This window comes from Bubalus bubalis, chromosome X, assembly GCF_019923935.1.
Source record: "Bubalus bubalis isolate 160015118507 breed Murrah chromosome X, NDDB_SH_1, whole genome shotgun sequence".
Lineage (NCBI taxonomy): Eukaryota > Metazoa > Chordata > Mammalia > Artiodactyla > Bovidae > Bubalus > Bubalus bubalis.
In genome coordinates, this window is record NC_059181.1 from 127,633,523 (window position 1) to 127,644,939 (window position 11,417).

General features: G+C 45.4%; 2 protein-coding genes across 2 annotated transcripts; one reads left to right on the top strand and one right to left on the bottom strand.

Moving 5' to 3' along the window:
* Positions 1 to 768: 768 nt before the first annotated feature.
* Positions 769 to 2,132, bottom strand: RNF113A (ring finger protein 113A). The gene has a single exon (XM_006046116.3). It carries the CDS (start codon positions 1,852 to 1,854, stop codon positions 823 to 825), a length of 1,032 nt encoding a protein of 343 aa, XP_006046178.1. The 5' UTR covers positions 1,855 to 2,132; the 3' UTR covers positions 769 to 822.
* Positions 2,131 to 5,282, top strand: NDUFA1 (NADH:ubiquinone oxidoreductase subunit A1). The gene is made up of 3 exons (XM_006046117.4): positions 2,131 to 2,307; positions 3,756 to 3,845; positions 5,136 to 5,282. Exons 1-3 carry the CDS (start codon positions 2,206 to 2,208, stop codon positions 5,154 to 5,156), a joined length of 213 nt encoding a protein of 70 aa, XP_006046179.1. The 5' UTR covers positions 2,131 to 2,205; the 3' UTR covers positions 5,157 to 5,282.
* The last annotated feature ends 6,135 nt before the right edge of the window (positions 5,283 to 11,417 follow it).

The window sequence follows — 11,417 nt, forward strand, 5'->3', positions numbered from 1 at the left end:
TCCTTTTTCAGACCTCTCTGAGTTTATTTATTAAGTGCTTATTATATGCCAAGCACTGGCCATGTCACTGAGGAATTCACAGGCTAGTTGGGAAAACAGGTGCATAGATTAATAGGGCATGATCAGCTCTATGAAAACACAGTTTCAGACACCAGATTATAAAATATTAGGCTTTTGCCTTCTGCAGGTTCCAAGTTCAGTCCAGAACTGCATAGCGTCACTACCAGCTACATTTCAAATGTTCAACAGCCACATGAAGCTAGTGGACCCCGGAGCACAGACCATTTCAATCATCCATGGAAGGAGTTACCTATGCTTCAAGGAGAGCAAGGAGCAGTGCCCATACACAGGTTGCAGGGCTAGCTAGCAGTCCCCAATCCTAATTCTCCCACTCTTACTGCTCCCCCAACCCCTAACACACACACCTTGGCTGGGGTGTATTTTGAAGTACTACAGGCTCCCAAAAGATCATGCATGAAAATACTTTCGTAAATTAAGTGATGCATAATTGTGATATAATAAATAGGCTCAGTTCTTGTTTTTATCACAGCTTTGGTCACTTCAAGCAAATTCTAGCTCTTTTGTTGAATCCCCCAAATTTATATAAAAGGGTTATGAAAAGTAACTGTTACACACAGGCAGCATTTATGCCAGGTAAAACTCCAGATTTTACCTACCTTGATGCTTTTGCAAGCCATCCATCCAGGACCCCACTTCACCACCCACCTTTTCTTCTCCCTCACTTTCCCTAGAAAGAAAGGACGAGAGTTAAAATTTCCAAAACAAAACGTTTATTTTGAAATTTGAGAATAATGGGAAAATTTAAGTAATGGGAACTGGATCCTCATCGGGGTCTTCTGGGAAATCTGAAGCACCACCTCCTTCTGCAGATCGGTGCTTCTCCAGTTTAGCAATCAATTCTTTCGCTGGATTGAAGACGCCATTGGTCTGCTGGTCACAGACATAGCAGCGCGGGGTGGTGCGGAAATGCTGCAGCGCGCAGCTCTCGCAGAAATAATGCCTGCACTTGGTGACAACTGGGTTTTGGAAGGTCTGGCGACAGATGAAACACTTGAATGGTATTTCCTCCTCATCGCTTCCCACTTCATAGTTTTCGTCCTCATAGACACCATAGCGACCCTCATCAAGCTCGCGTTCGATCTGCCACCCGTGCTTGTAATCTGAACGGTCATGGAGGAATTTGCAGCTGTCTCCGAAGCCGCAAAAGCCAGTCTCCTTGTAGTCCTTACAAATGTCGGGCTGGTAATCCCAGCGCACGGTGGCACGCAGATGCTCGGGAGCTCGGATGGGGCCCTTCCTCACCATTCCGGAGGAAGCATTGCCCATAGACGTATCCTTGGGTTTCATGTATTTTTGATAATTATTGATTCCCCGATAGATCTTGTCATCTTCCTTGCCCCTCAGCTCCTCCTGGATCTTCTGGCTGCGCTCAAAGATGGCTTGTGCGTCACGCTCCTTCTCTGTGTCTAGCTCGTAGACAGCAGTCGCCCCCATATCTTCTGGCCCCACGGGTTTCGCCGAGCGAGTGGACTTATAGACCACGCCGAGACTCTCGGATTTGTTCTCCTCCTCCTCCTCGCTACTCAGGTCGCCGTATGCCACCTTCTGTTTACCACTGCCACGGGTCTTCTGTATCATCGGATTGTGGACCGCTCGCTTCTTTTCCGGGCGAACCACGGTGTTCCCTTCGTCACTGCTGCTGCTGCTGTCTCCGGACTCCTGGTTGCAGATCGGTCGCTTTCTGCGGCCTGCAGCCACTTTTCGCCCAGGCTTTTTGAAAAGAAAGGTGCACACCTGGTCTGTCGTCTTTCCTGGGGAAAGTTGCTCGGCCATTTTTAGAGTCTTGAGGTCCGAAACGGCGATGATCTGCTGGCTGGCGCGGGGCTGGCTGGCGTTACTGCACGTCGGGCGCACGACTGCAAGTTGATGCAAAATCTGCTGCAGAGAGAGGACTGCGGGAGCAGGGAGTGTGCGAGAGTGCAGAGGACTGCGGGAGCAAGGAATGTGCGAGAGCGCGGGCGCGCGCCCCTCTTGAGCCCTGCCGCGCCCCGTCGCTTCCTCTGGTGGCTTAGGTGACGCCTACCCCGCTCGCGCGCAGCCGCGGAGCTTACCCGGAAGAGATCGAAGCCGGGTCACCTTTAAGGGGCCTGGAAGGGAGTGTTTGGCCTCCGGAACGGCGTCGCGATGTGGTTCGAGGTTCTTCCCGGGATCGCCGTTATGGGCGTGTGCTTGTTCATCCCGGGAATGGCCACCGCGCGCATCCACAGGTTCAGTAACGGGGGCAAGGTAAGGCAGCTTCTCCGGCCCGGCGGCTGATTCCATCGCTGCCGTTACGTAATGGATGGTGGTGTCGGGAGGCCCTTAGGACCCGGAGGCTCTCTCCGAGATGGTAATACTGAGATCCGTCCTCGCCAGTCTTTTTTATTGCCTAAAAGCGGAGACTTGCAGAACGAAACCCGTCCGGAACCATATTCCACTTGAGTAAGGATTTAGTAAGGTTGCTGGGTGAAGCCAGGGCCGAAGGGTGGAGCAGAGACTGGGGGCTGGAAAGTTAGGAGATTAAAAGAGGTTAAGTCCAGACTTCCTAGGCAGAGGAGAAAGAACATTGAAAGTATTAGTCGCTCAGTCGTACCCGACTCTGCAATCCCATGGACTGTGGCTCCACTGTCCATAGAATTCTCCAGGCAAGAATACTGGAGTGGGTTATCATATCCTTCTCCAGGGGATCTTCCCGATCGAACCGGGCTCTCCTACATTGCAGGCAGATTCTTTACCGTCTGAAGCACCAGGAAAGCCCTACCTAGGCAGAGGAGAGAGGCGTCAATTAGTCTTGCCTCCACCCCAAGTCTCTTTTCTGGCTGGATTTTGATTTTAATTTTTCGCATCCATATCTCGGTAGCTTCTCGTTTTTCACTTTTTCCTAGCCTTGATTTAATTAGTTTGTTTTGTTTTTTTTTGGCCCTGACGCGCTGTTTGCAAAATCTCGTTTCCTCGATCAGGGATTGAACCCGGGCAACTGGCTGTGAAAGCGCCAGATCCTAATCACTGGACGGCCAGGGAATTCCCCTTAATTAGGTTTTTACCTTGACTTTTTTTATCCCCCACTTTCTCTTGCAAGCCTTTAGGAATTTAGCTCAAGCTCCTGTTTTTCACTTTAGGATTGTGATTTTCCTCTCTAACTAGTTCTTTAGTCAAGTGAAGTCGCTCAGTCGTGTCCGACTCTTTGCGACCCCATGGACTGTAGCCTGCCAGGCTCCTCTGTCCATGGGATTTCCAGGCAAGAATACTGGAGTGGGTTGCCATTTCCTTCTCCAGGGGATCTTCCCAACCCAGGGATCGAACCCGGGTCTCCTGTAGGCAGATGCTTTTACCTTCTGAGCCACCAGGGAAGTCATAAAGTATCAGTGTATTTGGTTTCTGGTTTTGTGATTGTCTTTCACTTGTGACCTACTGCTGTTCTTTCATCTCAGTGTCCCCAAAAGGAACAAGTAGTCATGACTTTAAAAAAAAAAAGAGGAAAGAAAAAAAATGATGCTGGTTAAAACAAGTCATGGTTACCGTCTTAATTCTAAAGTTTAGTGGTCCGATTTTATTTAAGATTCTATCTTAATTTGGTTTTTATATGAGTGATGATTCCATTTTTCTGGAACGTCACTTATTAATTAAAGTTCTAATATCCCTCTATTGGCTCACTCACCTTCATGAACTGCAATAATGATTTCCTTTCATTGTAGGAAAAAAGGGTTGCCCATTATCCATATCAGTGGTATTTGATGGAAAGAGATAGGCGCGTCTCTGGAGTAAACCGTTCCTATGTGTCAAAGGTAACATGGCTCTGATGCTAGCTCACCTGTCAGGGTTGAGGTGCATTCTGGTTAACGTTTTCCAAAGGGCTTACGGCAGACTGGGAGAATGCAAATTAAAGTAGCACAGTGCCTTTTACATACTTAATGATCATCTTATTCTCTGCATTGTCTGCCTATATCCTTTCTTGTTCTGTTGTCTTTTTTCTTTATAAAGGTTCTTATTATACATTACAGATGTTAATCATTTGTCTCTTTAATATGTGGCAAATATTTTTCTGTCTGCTGTCTTTTTTACTTTATCCTGGCTTTCATCAGATATATTTTTAGTCTGGATGTTTTATCATAGTTTACATTGATACAAAGGACTTTCGTATCCAAGATTCTAAAAAATATTTCTACAGTTTCTCCAAATACAATAAACAGTTCTTTCCCCTTTTTCACAGTTAGTACTCTGACCTGTCTACAGGTCATTTGGGGGTATAATGTGAAGCAATGGTTTAACTTTAGTTTTTTCCAAGAAACAGCCAGTTATAAGAATTACCTTATAGAACAGTCCATTTTTTTGTTTGTTTCAGATACCACTCTAGTAAACTAAATTTCCATATACACATGGGCCTGTTTTCACTAATGTACTCTTCTGTACTCCCTTGGTTTGCCAATTCATGCACCAGTATATTAAAGAATGACTATAATTTATATTTGAATCATGAAATGACTTTTTGTGGGTCAAAAATGGTCAAACAGTAGCATTTTCATATGGTTCGGCCTAATAGTATGTTCTTATATGTTGTAGAAGTTTGTCCTCATTCTTTAAAAAGATTATTCCTACAACAGAAACAGAATGCCTGGAGTGTGTTATTTTAACAACCTGGAAGAAATGTCATCACTGATGACACTTTTACTCTATAGTCTCTGAAGCATTTGGTTGTGAACTGAGTGTGATAGAATGGTCTTCTGAATAGTATCATCCTTACAGGGCAAAAGTTTTGCGGGGGGCGGGGGAGGGTGGTCCCTGAACTTGAATTCTGACTCTACTACTTCCTGACTGACTTAAGCAAGGGATTAACCTGGCTGAGCCTCCGTTGTTTTTTTGTTTTTTGTTTTTTAAACTTTTTTCATTTGTAAAAAAGTAGAATAAGGCTAATCATCTCTTCCTGATGTTGGCTGTTGTTTTATAAAACAGTTTTAAGTGATATGTTTGCTACTGTCAGAAAATGAAAACTAGGAATCATTACAGGTTCTAGGAGTCATTGTACATCTTTGAGAGGAACAGAATTGTCTCATTTTCCTTTTTAAACTGTTTTTCAGGGTTTGGAGAACATTGATTAAGGAAACGTTTTCCTGGTTGATGAAGAACAACTCAGTCATGCTCTTCTATCCCTGCTAGTAGATTATGCAGCATATTGTGTAGCATGCATTGTATTTTGTAGTGTGTAATAAAAATAAAAAATAAAATCAGAGGTTTTCTTTACTTTTTAAAATAGTACTACACAAGATCAGGACGTGTACCCGATGTAGCGTTATCACTTAAAAAACACTAGAAGGCAACTGAGGCTTGTAAAATTACAGCTGTAATATACACCAAGCACCAATAACTGCCCAGCACCCGCTGTGTCACAAAGGGAGTTCCTACTCTTGTAGTAGATATTAAAATATCGGAAAACAGTGTTTCTTCGGAGATTGCTAGAAGGATACAGAAAAAGTAGTACTTTTTTTTCCCTCGTTCCTTTTCTGAGTGAATCCCTGTATGCTTAAAATTCCAGACTGCACCTTCATCGTCCGTGCATCCTGTATCCACATATAGTAGTCACTTAAGTGTTGATTCTTATTTTAGCTTATTATGTAGAGCAGCAACGATTATGTTTATTAAAATGAATGTATTTGAAATAAAGAATTGCATGTCCAGTGCTGAAGGTAACCAGATAATATTAAGATCTGAAAAGGTGTAACTACTGTGAAGAAGGTGATAATCCATGTGTATAGATCAACACCCCAGGTGACCACGGAACCTCTAGGTGAGAAAATTAAGTTACCTTTCTTCTCCATCTTTTATCCGGGCCTTCCCCAGATGGTAAAGAATCCACCAGCCAATGCAGGAGATGCAGGTTCGATCCCTGGGTTGGGAAGATCCCATGGAGAAGGGAATGGCAACCCACCCCAATATTCTTGCCTAGGAAACCCCATGGACAGAGGGGCCTGGTGGGCTACAGTTTGTGGGGTCGCAAAGGAGTCAGACATGACTGAGCAACTAAACAACAACAGGTTTTTTTTTATCCAGTGTAACATTTGATCTACTGATGGATTTAAACACACCTGCACTGTATGGCTTCTGTTGACCTCATCTTACAGGACAGGGCTTACAGAGGACCGAGCTGGCAGTCACACTCAGGAATACTCTATATTGTGCCACCTTAAAGGAAAGCTGTGGTCATGATTACAAATTTAATACAACCTCTGGTCTTTATGTAATGCTATTACACGGGGCTCATTTTATGATTGTTATGAGAACTATCTGGAAAGGAAGAGAGAGAGCAGGTAGTACAGAGAGGAATACAGGAGACTTAACAACATTACTAAATCTGTCACTAAATATTGATTTTTAGGTCTGTTCTCTGTCCATGGCCTCTAGGTGGGGCCCATCCACTAGCAGATCCATCCTTAGATAAATGTCAGGGCTTGTCACAGCAAGGAGCTGCAAAGTGACAGAAATCAGTTGGTCAGGTTCAGCATTAGCATCTGAATTCTTCAACTCCCTTTTTGGTAGCACTTGCTATGAAACTTAGCTTTATTTTTATACTCTACTGCCAGGGAGTGAACCAGATTAAAACACTTTGAAGCCAGAAGACTATAGTGATGCTTTGCAGCCCATGTTTCTCTTGATTTTTTGAAAGTGCAGTTAGCCAGAAGGGTTTTCTTACAGCAGCTCTGACAGGTGTGGTCTGGCTACTGACCTCAGATTCACTACTCACCTGCTTTTAAGGCCAGTTGAAAGGACGCTTGAGAAATGATGCCATTCATTTGGTTTTATTACCTTTTTGATTAAGTATAGTTGATGTACAATATTATATAAGTTTCATGTACACAACAAAGTCACAATTTTTAAAGGTTATACTCCATTTATAGTTATAAAATATGGGCTATGTTCCTTGTCCTGTACAAGGCATCCTTGTAGCTGATTTTATACATATGGTTTTATTCTTTAATTTTTAAAATAGATACCATACATAGCTCAAAAATCCGACAATATAAGTTATTCAGTGAAAAGACTGTTCAAGTTCCCTGCCCATCACCTACCCCACTGTCACACTACCCTGATGGGTTTCTATGCATGGAGAAAAATAAACACATGTTCTTCTGTCTTCTGTGATGGTAACACTTGACACATATTTTACCTCTGTCACTTGCTTGGAAGAATGGTTCTTATTTGAAATTATATTTACCAGGCTGCCATCATTATTTCTAGGGTCAAATGAAATCATCACTAGGAAAAGACTTTGAAAAAGGTTAGAGGAAGCCATACACTTTCAGAAGGGAGAGGAAGAGGATGGCCCTACCCTTTGTTTGGGAAACACTTTTAAGTGAAATATTTATGGGAAAAAAAGACATTCTAGAATCAGCAATTCTAACTTATAAGGACCCTTAGACATTTAGTCCAAATTCTGATTCTTCAGATGAGGAAACCGGTTCAGGGATGGGGAGCAGTCACCTGGCTAGCTAGTAGCAGACCTAGGGACTGGAATCCTGGTGTCTTGACTCCCAACCTCCTGTGCTTTTAGTCTTTGTGGCTCACTTCAGTAAACCCTTCCTTTTATCTGGGCTTCCCTGATAGCTCAGTTGGTAAAGAGTCCACCTGCAGTGCAGGAGGAGACCCGGGATTGATTCCTGGGTCGGGAAGATCCCCTGGAGACGGGAAAGGCTATCCACTCCAGTATTCTGGCCTGAAGAATTACATGGACTGTGTAGTCCATGGGATCCCAAAGAGTCGGACTCGACTGAGCGACTTTCACTTTCTTTTCGCTAAACCCTGCTGAGTGAATGCCACACCAGGCACTATGCCCCAGATATGAACAAGACACAGCCCCGCCCTTCTGGAGCTCAGTCAGTGGGACTGCAAGGCCATTACAGGATGGGGTGCTGAGTACTGTCACAGGTCTGCAGAAGGTGCTGCGAGCACAGAGTAGGGGCCTGACCCAGTCTTCGGATGGGGGGAAGGGAAACGGCTTCAGGTAAGTTCCAGGTGATGCCCACAGCAAGCCAAGCCTTGAAGGTTGGAGAGCATTTAGGAGATAAGCAACTGAGGTGAGAAAAAAAGCATGAGTGTGGGCACACCACACTAGCATGGCTGCGTGGGAAAGCGCCACAAGTCGTTGTGCAGAACTAGAGCAAAGAGGGGCGTGGCAGGAAGGAGTGGAAAGAGAGACTGCAGAGGCTGATCTGTCTTCCGCGGGTGTTGGACTTGCTCCCAGGCAGCTGGGAGCTCTGCGGGCGGCAGCCAGGAGAGTGAGGTGAGGACCCGCCTCCGTCTGCGGGGCTGTTCTACGGAGCACCGACTGAATGCAAGCCGTGGTTCTCAGCCAGGGCGAGTTTTGTTCCTAGGGACACATGAGGTGCTACTGCCATCTAGTGGATAGAGGCCGGCAACGCTCCTCAATAGCCTCAGCGCAGTGGCTGGCCCTCCCGGGGTAGTTTTACGAAGTCCATGATGACATCAACACTGCTGAGATTGAGAAACCCTGAAAACAGCCAGGTCTCCATCAAGTAGCATGGCTTCTTCCTCCTGTTCCTTGTCCTTTTTTCATTCAAGTTCAAATCCCAGATTCTCCCTTGTGTGTGCGTGCTAAGTTGCTCCAGTCGTGTCCCACTCTGTGCAACCCCATGGGCTGTAACCCGCCAGGCTCCTCTGTCCATGGGATTCTCCAGGCAAGAATACTGGAGTGGATTGCTATGCCATCCTCCAGGGGATCTTCCCCTCCCAGGGATTGAACCTGAGTCTCTTTACGTCTCTTGTATTGGCAGGTGGGTTCTTTACCACTAGCACCACTTGAGAAGCCCCGGTTCTCCCTTCGCTCATCTGTAAACCTGAACTTTATCCCATCCTCGGAGGCTTTTGTTTTCCCACAGGTGTATCCCAATTCGCCACATGTGATGCATCTCAGGTCGAGAAGGGCAAAGAACAAACCGTTTCTTTTCCGAAGGGCTGTGGAGACTGGGAACACTGAGGGTACCAGCACATCAGGAGGCTCTGCCCCCTATCAGCTGTTTGACCTCAGGCAAGTCACTTCACTACCCTGAGCCTCAGATTTCACATCTTTTAAGGGAGGATAGTCGGTGCTCTGCACACATCCCTGGGTATCTCTGTCCTGACATCTGTCAGGACGTCGTGTCTGTGGAGTAGTTTGTAACTGGACAGCATTGTGCCTGTGGAAGCTGTCTAGTCTGCCCCCAGCAGGCACCCAAATGTGGTGTCGGGAGGACCCTCAGACCCTGTGTGTAACCAGGTGTAGGCAGTGGCAGCAGTCTTGGCTTCTCTCTTGGAACCTGTGATTACAGCCTGGGGGTTCACAGAACACTGCAGCAAAGATGGCACTAACCTTGATAAGGCTACGAATTGCTCTGAAGTTGTGTTCTGAAAGAGAGAAAGATGCAATTTCCTGCCACTGTGCGAACCCAGGTCCTGGTTTACCCCTCCAGGTAGACGCTGCCTGCTCTGTTCCAGGGGAAGGTGGTGACTGGATGGGACTGAAGCTTGTCGTCCTCAGCAGGAAACTTCGGGATGCGGGGGAGAGACTTAAACATCACTTGGTTTTCAAGATTTCACATCACCCTGATGCTTTTGTGACCCAAGAACTCAAAATTATTCTATTACACTTTTGTACTTTCACACTTTTGTGACACACAAGACATGTGAAACGATTATAGAGGTTTTTCTTTTCCAAGTGTGTTGATGCAGATTTTGCGTGTCTCAGCTGGTAAAGCATTTGCTTGCAATGTGGGAGACCTAGGTTCAATCCCTGGGTTGGGAAGATCCCTTGGAGAAGGGAACAGCTACCCACTCCAGTATTCTGGCTTGGAGAATTCCATGGACTGTATAGTCCATGGGGCAGCAAAGAGTTGGTCATAATTGAGTGACTTTCACTTTCAAAGACACTAGCATTCAACTTCTTGATTTGAGTCTCTGTGTGCTTGTATAATGCTGCCTTCCTCTCCCCACCACATCCACATACTCCTGACCAAACAGCTCACCTCTGAGGTTCGCATACTCGGGAATGCTCTTTTTGGGATATGCTCTTCTTATGCTTCCCAGATGAAGCTGGAGTAGAGTCTGAGCTGGGGAGGAGAATGTTCTTAGGACCTTCACAGTTTGATGCATGGTTGAGAAAAGACAAGATGAGGACGTTTCTGGAAAGAATCAATCCAAGGCTATGTTTGCATAATCTTTCATCATTAAAGGTTTCTTTGGTATATTAGTGTGTCCTCTGTGTCTGATGCTGTTGGCCACCCCCAAAGTCTCTTTGGCAATAAAGAGCCAAATCACCAGTTTGGGGATTTCCACAAATCTTCACTGAGGACTAAAGACCTAACTGTTCTTTTCAGGGCATCATTGAGAAAATGGCCTAGCAGATCTGACTTGTGTTAACCCATGTAAATCCTGCTTTATTTGTTTGCAGACATTTTGTTTCATCTGTTGTTTTGTTTCGTAGCAGGTGTCTTCCTCAATTCCAGAAAACATGGAGAAATCAATTATTATATGGGCTAGAGGGTGGTTGAGAAATAAAATTTACAAACGAGTATGCAATTTCTTTTTTAACTTTATTTTTTATTTTTGGCTGCAATGGGTCTTCGTTGTAGCAAGCAGGGACTACTCTCTAGTTGAAGTGCACAAGGTTTCATTGCAGTGGCTTCTCTTGTAGAGCATAGGCTCTGGTGCACACGGGCTTCAGCAGTTGCAGCATGCAGGCTCAATAGTTGTGGCTTGCAGGCTTAGTTGCTCCGTAGCCTGTGGAATCTTCCTGGACCAGGAATCAAACCCATGTCCCCTGTATCAGCAGGGGGATTCTTATCCATTGCACCACCAGGTAAATCCAACAAGTATGCAATTTCAGTTATGACACCAAAGAACTGTAATGCCAAAGGCAGTAGGAGAAAAGGGAAGACAATGGAAATGCTGAGTGTCACTTGCCCCCAAGAAAACAAGAAGCTTTCCTGTGTGTTTAAGATTTTCTTTGGCATACCTGCCTGTCCCTCTGTGTGCCACCTACCACACGGCTGAGGAATGTCTGTTTCACTTAGCAGACAGATTGTTTTCCTTTTAGGCTTAATACTCTTTGTTTCTAGAGGCCAGAAAACAGTGCAGGCCCCCAGAAGCCCACTCCCATCTCTTAACTTTAAGATCCTAGTCTTTGGGTCAAGCTGGGTCAGGTCTCTAGGGCAACTCTGGAGTTTTCATCCAGTGTCTGTTAAGGGCGGCCCAATGTGGGAATGACCATCTAGGCATCCCCATCAAAAGGCCAGCCATCTGGGAACAGTTCTGCCATAGTACTTGTGTTCTGAGCAGGAAGCTATTCAATGAGGCACTCCCCCAATATCAGA

Excerpts from the sequence above, each read along its gene's own strand:
- NDUFA1 (XM_006046117.4), top strand. The coding sequence starts at position 2,206 with ATGTGGTTCGAGGTTCTTCCCGGGATCGCCGTTATGGGCGTGTGCTTG. Across the intron at positions 2,308-3,755 it reads GGTTCAGTAACGGGGGCAAG|GAAAAAAGGGTTGCCCATTA; the intron begins GTAAGGCAGCTT and ends CTTTCATTGTAG. Across the intron at positions 3,846-5,135 it reads ACCGTTCCTATGTGTCAAAG|GGTTTGGAGAACATTGATTA; the intron begins GTAACATGGCTC and ends ACTGTTTTTCAG.
- RNF113A (XM_006046116.3), bottom strand. The coding sequence starts at position 1,854 with ATGGCCGAGCAACTTTCCCCAGGAAAGACGACAGACCAGGTGTGCACC.